We start from the raw sequence: 21,418 nt of genomic DNA on the forward strand, positions 1-21,418 counted from the left end.
TTTTTTTCCTAAAATATGAAACTGATGACAGTTCATTCAAACTGGAAAAGACTTTGCCCTAAATTTAATTTTTAATGATATGTAATTTGAACACGATGGAGTTGGTATTACATATTTTGTGGGTAAAGCACACAAAGGAAAGTCTAACAGGGAGGCCCATGAGCTCTGTACAAAGTTAAGATTTTCCTTTAATAATGTCAGTAGAAGGAAATTCCAGAATAGTTTATCCCTGCATATAACCCTTATCAAATTTTCTCTCCTGCAGGGGTGTTCAATCAGGGATGCCTGGTAGAGGCAACAAAAGAAAGGTATTTGTAAAAATCTCTTATTTACACACTTAAAGACCATTTTATTCACTCGTTGTTGTGCAACATAGAGGCATTACTATAGCAGTTAATTTTTTTTAGGAAACGTAATTAAGAAGCCAGAGAACATGACCCATGATATTCTATCTAAACCTTGACCGTAATTGACAAACGTTAATCTAATTGATGTTAGAAATCACATTCTTATTAATTATAACCTTGAGGCCTTTGTTGTATCTTTTCGATTTAGCAAAAACAGTCCACTAATGTTGATAATAATTTAGATGTTTAGATTTGGCAGAGTGGATTGGATGAATGGTTATTCTCCCAGCAAAGTGGAACAATTTTGAGGCCCAGCCTCTTTTAAACAGAGCTAGTGAAACCTACAAAGTAATGCAGGTCACTGCATTTGGGTTGGGGCAATACTGGATGGCTTTATGACAAGACCTAAAGAGATGGCACAATCAAATGGCCAGCTGTGGCAGGACTGCTCCTGCCCAAGGTAGCTATATTGATGTTGACGGTAGGTTGACAAGTAAGTCTCCTAAATAGGGAGCCAGGAAGTAATGCAAGTCAGGACTATTTGTGAAATACTCTCCATTTTCCTGAATGTTTATAGCTACAAGTGGCACAAGCTGTTCAGTACCATTCATATAAGGGAAAGAGCCTGTTTTATTAGTACCCTGTAGCAACACCTTAAGCATTCACTTCCTTCCACCACTGGTGTACTGTGGTTAATATGTGTGCACCTACTAGGTGCAATGCAAACTGTCAAGCCACCTTTGAGGGTATCTTACAAACTGTGACCTGGGTCATGTAGGAAAACAGGCCAGCAATTGTGTGGGGACACCAGCGACAGGAAGCATCCCTCCAAATCACATTGTATTCTGACATGGAAATATACCACCATTCCTTCATCATCACTAGGTCAAAATACTGAAATTACATACCGAGCAGTATTTTGAACATATCCACACCTTGTGGACTCCAGTGAAATAAGGAAGGAAGGTCACCTCTACACACTCTGGGGCAGTTAGGAATGAACAATAAATGCTGGTCTTTCATGAAAGAACATTAAAAAAAATCCTCTCTTGGATATTATTCAGCTGGATGTTTGTGGATTTGGAAAAGATTGGACTCAATTGTATTATCAATCCTATGCAATCATCCTGCCAAAATTCCCCCTTAAAAGCCAAACAGAATAGTGGTCAGTCAGCAAAAATACCATGCCTCCAGAGTAAGAGGAAAATGAAGTTGCAAAAACCATATAGGTTTATTTAAAAATAATTAGATGCGTTTTAGTTATAGAGTTATAAAGAGTGGAAACAGATCTTTCGGCCCAATCAAGTTTTCCAAACTAAGCTAGTTCCACTTGCCTGTGTTTGACTCATATCACTCTAAACCTTTCCTATTTATGTCCAAATGTCTTTTAAAACATTGTAACCTGTACCTACCACTTCCTCCAGCAATTCATTCCACATACCATCAACCTCTATGTGAAAAAGTTGCCCTTCATACATTGAAGATAAAGCCACTTCCGTGATACTTTGGGGTTTCTTTATACTCCAGCAATTCTACCAAACTGAAGTTTGTATTACCTGTTTATAAGCGCTGCTTGTAACCTACCTGATATGATGCCTTCAAAAAACAGTGAAAAAATATCAGATTCATAACCTCAGGCATAAAATTCATTCAAGAAATTATAACAAATCAGCTTTAATTATTAATGCATATATCTTTTCACAAATTAAATGTTTAATTCATATTAACACCTGAGACAGCTGGATCTAAAGGAATAAAAATCCGTGCAATTTTATAGTGCATTTCAGGTCCTTAGGACACCCAGACCAACCATATTGTGTAGTCACTGTATTCTGCAAATTACGGCCTATTTTCTTTCAGCAAAAAAAATTCCACAAACAGTAAAGACACATTTACTAGTTAACATTCTAATAACATTGGGTGAGGAATATATATCAGCTGGACATTGGGAGAACTACCATGTTCTTCTTTGGATAAAGCAATGGGATCATTTAGCTTAATTGAGAAAAACAAATTGTCATGAATTGTCATTGTGTGCTTGTGTCTCTGGAGGAAGACTTCCAATTTAAAGTGAGTGATGGCTTTTAGGTCTTAGAAGTAATCAGATCAGGAATATCTCCCCGATAACTACTATCTGTTGAACTGAGGTTGGCTAATTCCACAAATGTTTTGTTTTGGGTTTGTAGGATTTACATAATTACCCCACAGGAGAAGCTGCCACACAACAGCATTCACTTCCTCCAAACTGCCTAATTTTATTAAATCTTAGCTATGCTATAAATGTTCCAGATATTTTAAGGACCCAAATCTGTCTCTGTAGGAGGTGCACTTCCCTACTTTCGTAAGTGTTTGAAGGTATTAGTGTTCATTTCTGTTGCAACAGAAAAAAATCTTAAAATGAAACACAATTTATAATTTTACAAATATATTAACAAAAATTAACAAATAATATTTTTTGCATAAAATTGGGATACTAAATTTAATAGAATACAGTTTGGTGTTATTTATAACTATTCCAGAATATCTAATGTCTATGAATATATGAGAATATATCTAAGAATATCCATCAACAAGTAAAATAACATTTTACCTTAAAATCCAAAAGGAAGGCATCTTCTCCTATGGGAGAAAATATCTTCTGATAAGTATTGATGGCCTGAGGTACTTCTGAAATTTCAGTGCAAGCAACGTATTTTGTAAATATTACTTGGATTCCTCCTGCTTTGAAAATATGAGTGCTTTATTATTTAGTGAAAATTTCTTCTGAAGTTGTAAGCTTTTATCCAGCCAATTTGAGATGCTTTGCACTCATACCTGGATATTTTGGTCCACTGTCACTTATTCTTTCAATCTTATAATAATCCATTGCTAAGGTTTAATTAGGAAAGAGATTTCATTACTCTGAGTCTTATCCTGGTTTCTGATTGTATTCATGTGAGGACCCTTATCATTCATAAATCAGGTAATTTTAGTTGTTCTCCTCTAATTAACATTTTACAATCACACAGGAGTGATTTAGCTAGTAGAGATAGCAAGAACTGCCGATGTTGGAGTCAGAGATAATATATTATGGAGCTGGGGGAACACAGCAGGGCAGGCAGCATCAGAGGAGCAGGAAAGTTGACGTTTCAGATCAGGCTCTTCTCCAAAATATCAACTTTCTTGCTTCTCTGATGCTGCCTGTCCCGTTGTGTTCTTCCAGCTCCATACTGTGTTACATGTGATTTTGCTGGCATCTTTTTCCAGACCATTTCAGCAATTAACTGCGATGGATATCTTTGTTATCTGTACTGCTAGCAAACCTAAATTAATAGCACAGGTGTTTGTTGTCTTGTTCTCTTCTAGGTATATTCTTTTCTTGCTAGCTTTAATGTGTCTTTTGTAGTTACCTCTGAAAATGAGTTTATCTTTAAAATGTTTTAATATCTGTGTCCTACCCAGTTAACATAGAAACATAGAAAACAGGAACAAGAGAAGGCCATTCCATTCTGAATTTCTACTCTGCCATTCAAAATAATCTTTATTAATCATCCAGCTCAATACCCTGTTCCCACTTTCTCCCAATACCATTTAAAATGTTTTAGCAGTAACAACTATATCTAATTCCTTCTTGAAAATGGTCAAAGTTTTGGCCTAAATCACTTTGTGGAATTTTCTAGCACAGGCTCACCACTCAGGGTGAAGAAATTTCTCAGAGATAATGGGAACTGCAGATGCTGGAGAATTCCAAGATAATAAAATGTGAGGCTGGATGAACACAGCAGGCCAAGCAGCATCTCAGGAGCACAAAAGCTGACGTTTCGGGCCTAGACCCTTCATCAGAGAGGGGGATGGGGAGAGGGAACTGGAATAAATAGGGAGAGAGGGGGAGGTGGACCGAAGATGGAGAGTAAAGAACTTTTGTCTCAGTCTTAAAGGCCTACACCTTATCTTTAAACTGTAACCTGAGTGAGTTAGACATACTTATTTCTTAAACTAAATATATCCCTTATCGGATTTTACAAAGTTCCCTGCTTAGGCCAATCCACAAAGCATAAAAATTTTGAAGTTTATTTCATTATGCATTTTTTAAAAAAAAAGTAGACTATATATAGTGTACCTCACGGCCCTTCACGCTTTTGCTGTTGCATTCTACTTAGGTGAGCACACTTTGAGTCCTTTTGGAAATTATTGAAAAAAAAATGGGTATTTTTTAATCCATATTTTGTTTGAATTGATAGTAAATATATATGCTCATTTATCCCATTAAATGAAGGAATATCACAGTGGGAACACACCACCTGCAACTTCCCCTCCAGGCCATTCACCATCCTGACTTGGAAACATATCACCATTCCTTCATTGTCAAAATCCTGGAATTCCATCCCTAATGGCATTATGGGTCTACCTGCATCACATGGGCTGCAGCAGTTCAAGGAAGTAGATCACCACCTCAATTGCAACAGGGGATGGACAATAAATGTTGGCCGAGCCTGTGGTGCCCATGTTCCATGACTGAATTAACAAAAAACTTCTGTTTGTTTGGTTACTTCTAATTCTCCATTGAGCTAATGGCCTGTTGGTATAATCACTGAACTGTTAATCCAGAGACATGAGAACACAAGAGCTGGAAGCAGGAGTAGGCCATCTGGCCCCTCGAGCCTGGCCCGCCATTTAGTAAGATCATGGCTGATCTTTGAGACTCAGCTCCACTTACCCGCCCACTCACCGTAACCCTTAATTGCTTCACTGTTCAATAATTTATCTCGTCTTGCCTTAAAAACATTCAGTGAGGTAGCTTCAACCACTCCACTGGGCAGGGAATTCCACAGATTCACAACCTTTTGGGTGAAGGAGCTCCACCTGACCTCAGTCTACATCTGCTTCTCTTTATTTTGAGGTGATGTCCTCTAGTCTTAGTTTCACCTGCCAGCGGAAACAATCACCCTGCCTCCAACTTATCTACTCCCTGCATAATCTTATATGTTTGTATATGATCTCCCCTTATTCTTCTGCTTTCCAATGAGTACAATCACAGTCTACTCAGTCTCTCCTCATAATCCAACCCTCTCAACTCTGGAATCAAGCGAGTGAATCTCTTCTGCACCCCCTCCAGTGCTTGTATATCTGCACTGATGATTTTACCCAGCCGGGTAATGAAATGTCTGTGGAACAACAATGAACCAGCTTGGCAAGCTAACCAACCACGTTATTTGGTGTCCTGGAGACCAGCCACATGGCACTAGCTAAGAATTGAGCTTAGAATTTGTGTCTGAATAGATTTCTGCCATCAATAATTGGTCAATTTGCCTACTAAGCAATGGGAACAGACTAAATTATACTTTTGAATATTTTAATTTCAAGAATGCATGCACAGATGTTGTGGCAAGTGTTCACGATGTACAACTCTTCATCTTAATCCCATTCGTGGCTTTGTAGCAAAGTCTGGAATTTTCAAATGCACATGTAGCAACATGCTTAAGTCGCTCTTTACTGGTAAATACAAAACTACGCATCTATATCAAAAGAAAGCCTCTGCTATTGAATGCAGACCCAACAGCTGCTATATCCTGCCAAGATACACCAAGTATTGTAGTTATCTATAGATCTATAGATGTTGCTGAAAAACACAATTTGAAGCTTTCCAGCTGCTGCAAGTAAAAACTGTGTATAAACTACAATTAAAACAGAAAATGCTAAAAATAGTCAGCAAGTCAGGCATTAGTGCACAGAGATGTTGAGCTACATTAGTTCCCATGCCCCTGACCAAAGTCAGCTACCAGGCCTCCCGCTTAAACTCTGGCTGCCCTGCACGGATATCACTCTGGGAGGAACAAGAGAGTGAGCGATCCTTTGGATTCAGCACCAGTTCTCTGTAGTATTAGAAATGTTGGGATTGAATTGTGACCATTCTGAGAGCAAAGTAAACACCCAAAGCCTGATGTAGGCATTCACCCAGACTTGAAGGCAAGCCTGAGACTTCGGAAAGGAGCTTGACAGGGCACAACCACTAACGGGCACACTTTACAGCCTGTGTAGAGACAGTTACCCATCTATTCACCTTCCCTACATAAAGCAAGGCAGAATAAACATCTTAAGTGGCTTTAATTGGCCATGCAAGGGTCTCGATAGGCCAAAGGACAGCAAACTACCTGATTTTGTCCACTCACCATAAAATGGGAGACAGGCCAAGGTGGTGAGAGAAGGTGACCTGCTTTATTTTACAAGCCCCCCATTTAATTAAAATAAGATGGCAGGAATAGGAAAAGTAAAATCTAGCCAAATGTTTTCTGTTAATCACATCATTAGAATTGGAAAATGTGAAGTATGTAGCAAAGGGGCAAAGAAAGCAAAGCAGGAATGAATAAAAAGGAAAGAGAAACTCAGCAGTATGGCTAAGAAGTTCCAGGGCCTTGACCCAATGAGGGCAATAGGAGCATGACATTCCAAAACTTGTGATGCTACAAGGCAAAAGGGGATGACAACGGGACAAGGGAAAAAATCAAAATGATTGTCTGGAGAAGGCGGGAGTGAGAATAGTACAATCACAACAGTACTCCAGACTCAACACTAAATCTAACAATTTCAGGTCATCACCATTGCCAAAAATCAATAATTGTTGCAATCCTTCAGCTGTTAAATCTCTAATGCCTTCCACTTGGTTCCTTTCTTCCTTCAGCTACATCCTTAGATCTTAAAACCTGAACACTGCTAAAGTTTATACTTCTGATGAAACATCGTTAACTTGAAATTTTAACGCAGTTCCGCTCTCAATTGAAGTGGTCAGAGCTGAGTATTCCCAACAGTTTTGTTTTATTTCAGCTTTCCGCATCCACAGTATTTTCTGTTATTTAGTCTATTCCCTACGAAAGTATTTTTAAAAAAAATTCTTGAGAAGGTTGCATTAGCAGGAATAAATTAATTCCACTGGGGCATTTGTCTGATAATGAGAAAATTAAATAAGGTATTAGTCCTTGACTGGATTAGTCTGAACTTCTACAATAAACTATGTAGTCAGTACTTAGATGAACAATACACTGGATTTACTTGCAATTGTTTCAGTTTGTAGGGGTAATGATGAGAGTTTTCAGGACAAATGTTAAGTGGATTAAGTTACCATTACCACCTCCAGTGCTTGGATAAGTACAACAGCAGTAGCAATCAGGAAACAGAATTTGTCTTAGAGAATTTATCCTTTTCTGAAGAAAGGTCTAGGCCTGAAACATCACCTTTTCTGCTTCTCTAATGCTGCTTGCCCTGCTGTGTTTATCCAGCTCTACACCTTGTTACCTTAGAATTTCACCTATACAAGTTAAAATGAGAACTGTAACAAGTTATTCATGATCAGTGTAGAATCCTGACTAAGTACATGCTGAAATGATTGCTGTCAGTTTCTACCTAGATTTGCAATAATTGAGCAAGCAGCATTGATATACATGACATTTCTATCCAGCTTTACTTCTCCACCAACACCTTTCAATCCATAACTATTACTCCGCTATTTAGATATGGAAAATGTAAATATAGGTAACATGTACTCTACAGCAAGTAACTCAACTTCCCAAAAGGTTTTCACCATCTACAATATTAAAATGAAAACCAGAATGAAGTTGTCTCCACTTGACAGATAGAATGCAGCTCCAATATTTAATGCGTTCAGCAGCATCAGGAACAAAAATGAACCTCCTGAATGGCACCTCACCAAATTCACATCAGCTTCCAAACCTGTGATTCTAGGACAGAGGAAGAACAAAGGCAGAAAACGTATGGCCAACAACCATCTCTTCAAATCACACATTATCCTTACTTGGTAAAATATTGCCCTCAATGGGTCAAGGCCCTGGAACTTCTTAGCCAACAGCAACTGTTTAAAATGATGTATCAGTGATAATGGGAACTGCAGATGCTGGAGAATCCAAGATAACAAAGTGTGGAGCTGGATGAACACAGCAGGCCAAGCAGCATCTCAGGAGCTCCTGAGATGCTGCTTGGCCTGCTATGTTCATCCAGCTCCACACTTTGTTATCTTGTATAAAATGATGTCTTGTTAGAACATTTTCAAATATTTAGCCAATAAACACTGGTCATAGAGTCGGTCATAGTGTCACACAGCACAGAAACATATCCTTTAGTCCATCTGGTCCATGCCGAATGTAATTACAAGCTAAACTAGTCCCACCTGCCTGGTCCCAGCCCACATCTCTCAAAACATTTCTTATTCATGTACTTATCTAAATGTCTTTTAAATGTTCTAATTGTACCTACATCTTCATTCTACACATGAACCAACCTCTAGGAAAAAAATTGCCTCACATCTTCTTAAATGTCTCCCCTCTCACCTTAAAAATGCATCTCCTAGTCTTGAAATCTTGTATCCCAGGGAAAAGACAACTACCATTAACTCGATCTATACGTCATTATTTTATAAAATTCTATCAGGTCACTTCTCAACCTCCTACAGTCCAGTGAACTATAGGCTGAGACTTTCTTTATAAATCAAACCTTCCATACCTGACAACATCCTGGTAAATCTACTGAACCCTCTCCAGCTTAACATCCTTCCTACAACTGAATAGATCTGGACACAATATTTGACAACTTCTGATATCATTCTACTATTTAGATTCCTAAACTCAATTTCAGAATTATTCAGCACAGGAAACAGCTTTAAAAGGCAAATTACTGAGGATGCTGGCAATCTGAAACAAAGAATGCTGGAGAAACTCAGCAGGTCTGGCAGGCGTGGAGAGATAAAGAGTTAACAATGAGTCTAGTCTGAGTCTTAAGTGTCATACCAGGCTGAAAACATTAACTGTTTCTCTCTCCACTGATGTGAAGAAACTTGCTGAGTTTCTTCAGCATTCTGTGTTTGTTACATGAAGCCATAATTTAGCCAATGATGCCTCTGCTGGGCTCTTTACAGAAGTGATCCTAATTCACGAAGTTCCATAATTCGTCCTTCCATTCATAACTCCACTTGCTTTGTCCTTCAACTATTTATTAAATTCTCTTAATTGTTACTGCAGAATTGGCAAAAGCTTCCCAAAACCTCTTCAATCATTCTTTCTAGATCACAACTCTCAAATGAGAACACTAGATAGTCGCTAGTTTTCTCCCCCTTAAATCCATGTCCTCTTGCAAGCAATCCTTATTTGATGTGTCAATACAGGTATTCCAACACTTCAAAATATTTTAAATGCCTTGGCTCTAAAGAACCCGAACCACAGCTTCGAATCTCTCCACATTCCCATTACCAATGCAGGAAGAGTCAAACTTTTCAAACACAGTAAGTGAAAGGAATGGTTAAATCAAGATTATAGACATGACAGAAGGAACTCTCACTGGTATTGAGTACTCTAAGGTGGTGTTGAAACAGATGAAATTGTATTTTTCCTGTGAGAATGTTTCAAAATTGTTATATGTAATTAGCTTGATTTATTATCCCTTTTGCATAAACTTATTGTTAAAATTAGATTCACAGCATTGCATATGTGTGTTTTAGGTTAAGACTAAATCATTAAATAACTTGAATGAATATGAATAATTTCAGCCTGGAATTGGACTTGTCTAGTAAAATCAGCTGGGATTGTAGCATTTTGATTATAAGTACATCACTTCCCATACCTGTTGTATTTCATCTAAGTTTGCTTATTTTAAATAGTAGGTTCCCACCTGACACCACTCCTTATTACTTATTTAAGAAGGAATCCATCATGATACTTCAAACAAAAAGCAGTTTGACAATTTACATCATGCACTACTTGAGTTTCAACTTCTCCAGCCAATTTATGATGACCATTCAAAACAGACAACCATGGAAACTCTCTACAGCACAGTTACCATTAATTTCTAAGGTCACTACTGGCCTCAGTTCGTCCACCTCATAATTCCAGAATACACTGTTGTAATAGACACCCTACAGTAATTGTGTGTCTTGTTAACCTTGGATCCTTGCTTTTCACCGTCTTTTCCCTTATTCCTCAACACGCCTACCTCAAAAATCTTAATTCTCGCTCTTAAAAAGAAAGTCCTTCCACAGGCACTCATCCTGTTGTTGTAACTTAATCTGCAGCAGGAATGCATTCTTCCAACTCTGGTGTGGTTCATATTTCCCACTTCCTTAAAACTCTATTTGGTAGGAAAACCATCTTGTCTCTCACTTTAAGTCCTTCCTTCAAACAAAGTCTTGCAACATCTCAATATTCTCAAACCTCGACAAAACATCTGACCACACTTACCTCGTCACTTGCACTGAGGTCCAACTCAACTGTGAAGTAAAAAAAGAGAAATTATGTTGCAACTACTTTATTAATAAAATGTTTTATGTAGGGATCGCAAATGTACATGTTAAACCTCACATCTTTCAAATATAGAGAACTGCCACTATCCATACGAAAGAAAATGTGTTGCACAGGAGAAGGGGAAGATTTAAAAAGGAACCTGAGGAGCAACATTTTCCATAGAGGGTGGTGCATGTGGAACAAGGTGCCAGAGGAAGTGTAGAGCTGGGTAAAATTACAATATTTCAAAAAGGTGTTTGGACAAGTATATGAATGGGAATGAAATGAGGGATATGAGCCAAATGGTACGAGTTGTTTAGGAAACCTGGTCGTCACAAACGAGTTGGGTCTTACGGCCTAGTTTCATGCTCTATGACTCTAAAAAGTCTTTATGTCACACCAGAACATGTATCTTATGTTACAATAGATAGTAGAGATAACACCATCACTTTTACAATTTTAGATTCTTTCATTGAACATCATAGATTCCCGATGGAAACAGGCCCTTCGGCCCAACAGGTCCGCACTGACCCACAGGGCATCCTACCCAGACCCAACGCCTTATAACCCACCTAACCTTCATATCCCTGAACACTATGGGCAACTTAGCATGACCAATCCACTTAGCCTGCACATCTTTGGACTGAGGGAGGAAACCAGGGCACCCATAGGGAACCCACACAGACATGGGGAGAATGTCTGTGGAGTTTGCACAGTCACCAGAGAGCGGAATCGAATCCAGGTCCTGGTGATGTAAGGCAAGAGTGCTAACCACTGAGCCACCTTGCTGCCTGTTTTAGGGAGGGCAATGGTTTTACTTTCAAGAAAAAGGTAGGCCTGTCAAAAATGATTGCAACATAGCGCCATTGCTTGCAGCTTCCTGTAGGCACATTCAGCCATTAGGAAAAAAAAACCCGAGTCTGATGAAAGGTTACTGAACAGAAACAACTACTTCAGTCTTTCTGAAAGAGGGTCCCAATACAAAACATCAACTTTCCTGTTCCTTCGAGGCTGCCTCGCCTGCTGTGTTCCTCCAGCTCCACACTTACCTGTTTCAGTCTCCACGCTGCTTGAATCAGTGAACATTTGTTTTTATTTCAACATCTTTCCTCCCACTCCCAGAATTTCCTCTTCTCCTGTAACTGCTAACTCAAATAGGTTTCTTGAAAACAAAACAGAAGCTTGCCAGTGCTTCCATCCAAACAACCTTGATGTGTGCCCAAAGGTAGGAGGAATCTATTTATTTATATGTAGCAATTTACTAAATGGCGGAATTGGCTGGCAATCTCTGTTGTTCTCTAGTTCACCCATAAACTGAGGCCAAGTTTGGTTTCCATTGTTACAGGTAATCCAATGAGAACAGATCAAAACTGGAACTATCTTAATTTGAGAGATAAGTGACATGCAGTGGGAACATGAGGTCACATGCAATGCAAAATGTTCCTAATCAATCTCTGCAGTGAGAAGCAGGCACACTCAATTCACTGGCTCAAAGTAAATAGCTGCTTTCGCAAAAAGCATTGACATCAATTACACACAATAGTTTCATATTATAATGTTCCCTTTATGTTGCATAGCATAGAAAAGTGAAAAGTCATTTTGTAAGCTGCGCACAAGTCAGGTCAAGTTGTCACGCATGCACAGCTGGACAAAAAAAATGCCAAGGAATCACATATGTAAATCATCTGGCATTCCAAAAAAAATCTTTAGAAGCTATGTTGATTAGGAATATTATAACTTATATGGGAGGGAGCGCTGTGATTGCTAATCTCTTTGAAAAGCGAGCTTCAAATACTGCCGTAGGGAATTGTGATAAAGAGCAGCATTATCTATTGCCCTGACTACTTAAATGACCTGGAGTCAAACTAAAGTGGCAAAGGATATTTCAAAAAAGAAAAGAAATAGTAAGAACTGTTCTTTCTCTCCACTTGTGCAACAAGAACTTTTAGGGAACTACAAGTGTTGTGCAACTAACTTGTCGTCTTTGTATCGCTACACACACACACACTTTAGGAACATGCACTAAAAGCAACGGAAAGCACAAAGCAATAGCTGGTATATTAGTAAAAAAGTTAGTCTGTGATCAAAAGTTTACCAGTAATTGAAAAGGAGTTCCAAAGTCAACTTGAAGGTCCATTCCAAAAATAAGTGAAAGTATAAGCAACAGTGGCAAGAATGGACAGGATACGTATGACTTGAAAATAGACTTAGTGATCTGGATGCTAATGTGAATAAGGCTGTATGGAAGAAAGCAGATAAAAAGGATAAAAGAGGATAAAATTATGTGGAAGAGACAAAAAACAGATAGTTTCTAGCTTTTCAATATTTGGATTAATTGAGGTTGTCAAAACATCTCCCCGTTAGTTAGCAGCTTGACAGGCACAGAAACATTATTTCCTGATTAAAAGCATATAAGAGTACAAGAGTGCTACTAGGCCATCATTTTTGCGCAAGTAACTAAATAACATATGACCGTGCAGTCTCCATTGCAGCAGATATCAGAAGGCATCACAGCAGATGTGAATGCTGTATTTGCTTACAAGTGGTAGAGTCTGTAGCTGAAATATTGAATTACAACTAGATGTGGGCACTCGAAGAAGTTCCTTCCCCTTGCCCCTCAATCTCCAAGATCACAGAACAGGAATTTTAATAGTCAAGTTAGCACGTTGGGCCTTTCTAGCATACACACCTCAAAGGCTCTAATATTTTCATTCACCGCCATGAGGAACTGCAATCTACTTGTAAGCAACCTACATTTCCCTTTTAGAAGAAAAAAAAACAGCAGTTGGGCCTTGTGGAATATGTGATTTGCATTTTTGAGAACCGAAAGGCCATTGACTTTACAAAATGAATTGTTTAGCAGACTTTCCAGAGAATCTCTCAGTGCAGGTCCAGATTGGTTACTTTACATTCTTAAAGTGCATTGCACACGAAAAGAAAAATCTGAGAATGCTACAAGATTGTTCCCTAACTCTGTAGGATCAGGTAACTACTCAGACTTATTTGTACTTCCACAAATCTTATACTAGTTAAACACCAACTACTTTATGGAAATTAATCTGACTACTACTAATACAACAATTCACCATTGTTAATCTTCTTTATTTTAAATATGCTCAAAAGACACACAGTATTACAAGTATTACTTCAATTTGACAAGCAATACTTTGTTTGTATTCAGTTACAAAGGCCAAAACTTTCATAGCATACTCTTAAAATATTGAACACCAAGATATACACAAATGAAACACAGTAATACATTACTTTCCAATCTTTGATTCTGTAAATGGAACAGCATCATATTCAATAGTCAGTAGTATCCAAAATCTTAAATTTATATGCTTAAACAATCCTGGAAATACAACTAGATTACAAGATCTAAAATGTTCCTCAGACTCTCCCTACAGGAATAAACAGAAGTCACTCTTCAGCCTCTGGTTGTTAAAGTTTCTAAACTTCCAATAACACTGGAAAAGGTTAGATTATATACTTACTATGTCTGACCATCTAGTCAACAGAACGTAAAAAAGGATTAGATTAAACTTTTATGGGGAGTTATATTAAAAGGATTTACCTTTATTTATGTAGTACCTTCCATAGCCTCAGGACACCACAGACATTTTACCTAGTGCCATTGCTTTTGTAATGTAGGGAAATGTGACAGCCCATGTGAATTCAGCAATGCCCTGCAATAGTGAATAACTGGCTGGCCTGTACCCGATATCACTTGTAATTACAAAATTAATCATCCTTCCTTCTTTGGAGCAATCAACTGTTTGTTCTCAACTAGAGATCCATACCAGACATTGGTAGCCTTCTAGCAAACTAACATGGGGTATTAGTCATATGACAGCTTAATTTTGCACGCAGCCATGATCATGAGAATTTCCAATGGGAATCAATGAACGCCAGTCAGACAACATTCAGTCAACTTTCCTCTCCCCAACCCAAATGCTGAATTATATTACCCTACATTAAACACTTAGCGACTCTTAAATTTAGACTTTGGCCCTTCCTGCTCCCCATCTTTCAAGCTAAAAAATGGAGCATCAGGAAATAGTCGAGAAAATTGAGACTTTGATGATCGAGTTCCTGTAGCTGAGTGCTAATTTTCTGCACGTGAATTTATCAATGCATTTTTCACCAACAGGAACTGAGATTCTCGATGAGATCTTTTCAGCTTTGCACGGCGATTCTGGAACCAGATCTGAAATATCGAATTTATCAAAATAAGAATTTAAACATTTTAGTTACAGGACATAACATACAAAAAGGCAAGTTAATCGGCATGGATTCTTTTAATGTTGGAGCTTGCGGTCATTACCTGAATTCGGTCTTCATCTAGACCGAGTTTCTGAGCAAGATCTTCACGAACATCAATCCCGGGGTAACAATTTAGCTGAAATTCTTCTTCTAATACCTCAATCTGAAAAGAATTAAAATCCCATCAAATCAGACATTGGACCCCTGTATTGGCCAATCAGGTTTTTAAAAAAATGACAGCGGTTAGAAGATACTCTACTACTTGCTGTAACAGAATCATTAACTTACATAGTTGGAAGGGTACGATTAAACTACAAACAGAACGAGTCGCCGAGAATGTCTAAACCCAGTGGTACTGAATCGATAACAAGTCAGTTTCCTGTATCGCTTTATCCTGCAAAGTTCCGTCCCACCCAGTTGCATATCTCACCACTCGTTACTTTTTAAGCAAGGATACAATTCTTTCAATTGAGAGGGGAAGTTGCAGCATGTTAATTCGAAATTTATATTCATATTCTACTTAATACTTGCACAAAACGTTTTAGTCTATTCTGCTCTATTGAAACAATACGTACAGCAAGGATAACTTTTTTTTGCATAACAGTCACTGCCTTTCAGTTTTTTTCAGATATAACTAGCTAGTTACACTATTTAGAGCTAACTTAATTCAGTTAATGCTTTTCAAATTTTGAAAGTGTTCAGATATTTTGCTTATTTTCCAATTCATGAAAATTAAAAACTATAATTGGAGATGCAACGGTTCCAGAGATGACTGGTCAAAATGTTGGGATTTTAAGTTATGTATGTTGAAGACAAACTTTAAAAGTCAATCTCTCGTGTCGAATCCTTATGTAGAAGGAAGACATTAGGCGGGACTCAGAAGCACACTCGAAATTACAATTTTGTGTAAGTGTAAAAAAACTTAAAGCAGCACTTTCGTGATGCGCATTTTAAGAATTCTTCACAAATAACCTGGTTTCTACTAAATGCAGTTCTGGCTCTTCTTCCACGGAACCAGCAGCAGTTCGGCGGATGAGAAAAGTGCTCCTCACGCTGCCCTTCCGACTCCAGACAGCTCCTCCCTCCAACCTGCACCGGATTTGCCGGCTCACAGAATTTCTCAGCTGCATCTGGACACGAGCTCCGTGGAAGAGCTAAAGGACAGAAAAATCTGTTCAGCCAGCGCTTCTAAAGAAGAGTCATATTGTTACATTACAATACTGTTTAAAAAGTACTGATTCACGTTTCTGAAATATAACGGGCTGATTGGCCGCCTCCTGCAGCGTATTATCTGTAATTTTTGTACTTTACGCTTGTCTATTCATTCAATAATACGTGTTTGGTACTAATGTGCTGTTTTCAGAGGGACGTAAAAAGAGATCATGCCATTCAGAAACCCAGCACATAAGAGGTAGTGCAGAGAAGTAGGTACAGGAAATACACTTCCGTACAAATTGTGCAAAGACAAATCAAAATTTGAAGTAACTCCTTACCACGGATCTGTGCAAACTTTACCTGGAACGTTAAGCGCATCAGGCAACGATCGGTGGGGAGATAGAAAACGCGCCGTCTCCTCGCTCCTATCCAACCCCAGGATACTCTCAATAGTGAATGGACATGAAGTTTTTCTCGCTGACGCCTTCGCATGAGTTTCTGTGAGTTGAGTGTGTGTTTTCACACCTCCACAGGAACTAAGTTTAGCCATTATGTTACCTTCACCTTCAGGCTAGCTCAACTCACTCCTTCTACACATTAGTAGAGACTTGGACGTCATTAATTAAAACTGCGTAGTTAGAAAGTTTTAGCATTTAAATGAAGACCTCTTTCCCCCACCGCACACACTGAACGAGGCGATAATTATCTATTTTGTTGCCAAGTAATTAGCACCTCATAGGAACATCGAGGGGGAGGGAGTCAATCTTATTTCCCCACGCCAGCGAACATTACTTTCTTCCAAATTCTTTATACCTACATCACGGCAATTTACTTAGTTTAATACAAACCTGGAAAGGAAATCAATTTTCAGTTCTGATTGGAAAACAGCAAAAAGCAACAGGCTCTTTAGCCAAACAACAATCTCATTTAGGTAAGTGTCTTTCACCGGAGTAAAGTAAGCTCTTAATACTATTAGGATAATCCTGATGAATATTCGGATAGTTTGTATGCATAAACTTTGCATTCAGATCAACTGGAAAACAAAAGTGCGAGCTGAAGGCATGTTGTAAATGTTGTTAAAACTCCCTTATTGTTCTCATCTGCCTGGATTCACTCAGCGAAACAATCAGCACCTAACATAATAACATTGGATTTATTTCGTTGAAATATTAAGTGATTTGGGGACACTTTTACTCCAGAATTTGCCATAATCCTTTCTTGAATTAACATTTTCTGGTGTTTACGAACTAGTGAACGGTGTCATTTAGCTTAGCTTAAAATCAGTAAAACTAATTCCGTGATTAAAAACAATGGAGAGAAATTGACGCCAAGAGATTTGACTCTTCGGTATTGGCTTGTTGAAAGTCAAATGCTTCCAAACTAAACAGCTCTGTTTGTAATCCCCGGCGCGGCTTGCAAACAATACAGATCGCTAAGGCTGCTGTTACATTTAACTATTTACGCTTTTCTTCGCCTGAAGGACCTACCTCTATACAACGAGTCGCGTCCATACAGCTTAGAAATTGCTGTCCAGTTGAGCGCAATGACAGAAGTACGGAGTCACCCAAACGATCTCCTGGCGCCATCAGATTGACAATCTTTCCCAGCGCAGATTATACAGAGGCGAAACCTTTCTATAAAGTATTACGTTGTTCCATACTCATATACTCAAAAAATAGATCTTTCAACGGCTAGGGAGGTCAAAATCTAACTTTGGGGGTAATAAGGTACACACGAGAGTCGCTGGGGAGTTATTGCATCACAATTCGGCCAATTGCAGGCTTGTAGCTGGTGACTGAGTGAAAAAGACAAAGGATTCGGTCTAATGCTTCCGACTAGAAATACCCAAGGCAACCTCTGGCAACTACCTAGAAACAGATATCCATTTCAAGCCCAGCGACTGCCACAGCTATCTAGAATACACCTCCTGCAACCCACCTTACAGCAAAAATGTCATTCCCTTGTCCCAAATCCTTCGCCTCCACGGCATCTGCTCCCAGGATGAGGCATTCCACTCCCAAACATCTCAGATGTCCTCGTTTTACAAGGGCCACAAAATCCCCAGTTCTGTGGCCAAGAACGCCCTGGATGGGGACTCCCGCATTTCCCATAACTAATCCCTCATGCGCCCTCCCCACAATTAAAACCAAAACAGAATCACCCTCGTCCACACAACCACCCCACCAACCTCTGGATCCAACACATTGTTCTCTGACACTTCCATCATCTGCAATATGACCCCCTACCCCCCACCAAAGACATTTTCCCCTCCCCACCCTTATCTGCTTTCTGTAGGGACCATTCTCTCTGTGATTTCGTTGTCTACTCCACAGTCTCCTCCAGCCCCACCACACCTGGCACTTTTTCCTGCAACTGCGGGAAATGCTACACCTGCCACTGCACCTCCCCCCTTACCCTCATCCCAAGCCCCAAAAAGACCTTCCACATCAAGCAGGTGTTCACCTGCACATCTGCCAATGTGGTATACTGCATCCAAATTTTCCGTTGAGGCCTCCTCCACATCAGAGAACCCAAGCGGAGGTTTGGGGACCGCTTAGCGGAACACCTATGCTTGGTTCACACTGAACAACTGCACCTCCCAGTCAAGAGCCATTTCAACTCCCCCTCCCATTCCTTAGACGACATGTCCATCCTGGGCCTCCTGTAGTGCCACAATGATGCCACCCGAAGGTTGCAGGAACAGCACCTCATATTCCGCTTGGGAACCCTGCAGCCCAATGGTATCAATGTGGACTTCACAAGCTTCAGAATCTCCCCTCCACTGACCGTATCCCAAAACCAGCCCAGCTTGTCCCCTCCTCCCTAACCTGTCCTTTCTTCCACATATACCGCCTCCCACCTCAAGCCTCACCCCCATTTCCTACCTACTGGCCCCATCTTGCCCTCTTGACCTATCCATCCTCCCTGGACTGACCTATCCCCTCCCTAACTCCCCACTTACACTCAACTTTACTGGCTCCATCCCCTCCTCCTTGACCTGTCTGTCTCCTCTCCACTTATCGTCTGCTTTATCCATCTTCTATCCACCTCCCCCTCTCTCCCTAATTATTTCAGAACCCCTTCTCCTCTCCAATTTCTGAAGGAGGCTCTAGGCCTGAAATGTAAGCTTTCCTGCTCCTCTGATGCTGCTTGGCCTGCTGTGTTCATCCAGCTCTACACCTTGTTATCACAACTAAACAATTCTAACTTTTATCTTTTTGAGCAGTTGAAATGCTTCAAGCATAGACCATTATATTAAACAACAAGTATGGTTGGTACAATTGTCTGATTAGACCCTGATAATACTCAGGTGCACTATTGAGTAAATGCTGCACTGTCAGAAGTATCATCTTTAGAATGCATATTTAAATTTATATCAAGTGATCATGGCCTTGTATCAGAGGAGGGGAGGATACTTAAGGCTGAGGTAATCAAAACAAAAGGTGCTGGAAGGACTCAGTGAGCATTCACAGAGAGAGAAACAGTTATTGGCCCATATATTTGCGCTATCAAAGATTTTGTGGAACAATTTACACAGGAGTTCAATGTCGAGATTGTGTGGATTCCCAACTTTTTGCAAATTGCCAGGGAAATTCAAACTCCCAATGAGCTCTTCTCATGTCTGGAACCCTCTAAAAAACCCTGAAAATTGGAAACTCCAAAGAGTTCTGACAGGGTTAAGGTTAATAATGAAGAAGGACATTTCAGAAGATTAGAAATCTATTCTATCACTTGGGTAACTGCTAAAACCCGACTCCTCTCCCCCGCCCCACTAACACCCCCAGCCAGCCACTCTTCCAATCCAAGCCATAATCACACCCCCTATAGATTTGATCAGTCTTACACTTAGCAGACTTGTCAGCCCCCTCAGAACTAATATCCTGTCCCAACCATAGATGGATAGCCACTCACCCCCAACATGACATCTCACTAAGCAGCAGACCTGACACCCCACCTCACTGAAACCCAACACTCTTTCACTTACTTGGCATTCTGCCCCCACATGACATTTTCCCCTTCAAATGGAGAAAAGTACATGGTTTGTTTGACTGTGGTGCTAGAATCCTAAATAGGTTCCCAACTGGAAGTTCCTGTACAGGAATTGCCAATGCAGAAATCACCTGAAGGTAAGTAAATAGTTAGTAGTCCTGTCAAATGGATGATTGACCCTGATTCAAAAATCTGGGCCATTGTTTCCAGTTTAATATGATTCTTCTTTGGAAATGAAGAGAGGTAGACATTTGACAGTCTTAATACAGGTGAGCTGGGAAAATGATGGAGAATAAAGAGGAAAATTGCTTGGGAGTACAGAACTTGTAAAAGTTGAAAAAGTAGACATTTTGTAAATTTATTTAGTCTTGTATTCATCAGAACAATTTATAAGATACCATTTAATCTAATTTCCAAACTTGCATTAAATTGGGAACATTGGTCATCAGCTGATTTGGCTGTTCACAACAAGAAGGATGGGACTGTAGCTTGCAAAATGCACAGGTGTCCAACAATAGATGTGATTCTGCAAATAATCATCATTTACTGGAAGATCTTGAGTGTTCAATGAATGATTGAAATGACACCAGTGGGAAGGACACCTCTGAAAATTTGAAGTTTCTTCAATGCACAAAGAAAAGATACATTTTTACACATTTGTTGTCAGCCTGCCTTTAGCAATTACAGACCAATCATATTATCAATCCATTACAAATACGTCCAATTAAACTAACCATTTTACTGCACAGTGAGAGATGGACAGGCTTATCATTTCTTGATGTTTCTCTGACTCTCTTATCTCCCATCTAGGGGCTTCTGGTCATGGACCAGTCCAAGCCGCTTCAAAATATATTAAGATAGCCTAGCTCCTAATTTTCTATTTTAAAGGCAAGTGTTAGATGTTGCATTCCGGATACAATTTGATTGGTCAAGCTACGTGTCTTGACGCAAAACACACTTCATTAGTACACAATAGTTAAACAAAGAAGAAATTGGAATAATTTAACTCAATTTGAAAATTTAACAGAATAATAGATTATTTAACCACTAATCAACAACTGTCCAAAAATAATAATGTCCCATAAGCAAACCCTTGGCAAAGGCAAATTCAGTAAAATAGATTGTCTCATGTGCAATTCTAGCAGTGAAAAGAGAGGCCCCAGCTTTTAGCTGTAACAGAGAGAGGAATAAGAGCTTCCACATCCAGCTTCAAGATCCCAGCAGTAACAAAAAACAAAAACTAAAACTGTCTGGTTCTAGGAGAGCTTGACACCATCCATTTAGGGTGCTTCTACTGTTTCAATTTCCGAAAAAAACCCCAAGGCCTCTCAAGGTGTTTACTTTATTGGATCAATCAGGCAGCTCATTACCTCTGTCATAAAACATCTCTTCAAAAAAAAGACA

General features: G+C 39.3%; 1 protein-coding gene across 1 annotated transcript; it reads right to left on the minus strand.

The window, feature by feature from the left end:
* Nucleotides 1–14,711: 14,711 nt before the first annotated feature.
* Nucleotides 14,712–16,574, minus strand: LOC125460500 (homeobox expressed in ES cells 1-like). Its single transcript, XM_048548036.1, has 4 exons — nucleotides 16,385–16,574; nucleotides 15,842–16,023; nucleotides 14,931–15,032; nucleotides 14,712–14,813 (listed from the first exon to the last, which is right to left on the minus strand). Exons 1-4 carry the CDS (start codon nucleotides 16,572–16,574, stop codon nucleotides 14,712–14,714), a joined length of 576 nt encoding a protein of 191 aa, XP_048403993.1.
* Nucleotides 16,575–21,418: the final 4,844 nt, after the last annotated feature.

This window comes from Stegostoma tigrinum, chromosome 11, assembly GCF_030684315.1.
Source record: "Stegostoma tigrinum isolate sSteTig4 chromosome 11, sSteTig4.hap1, whole genome shotgun sequence".
Lineage (NCBI taxonomy): Eukaryota > Metazoa > Chordata > Chondrichthyes > Orectolobiformes > Stegostomatidae > Stegostoma > Stegostoma tigrinum.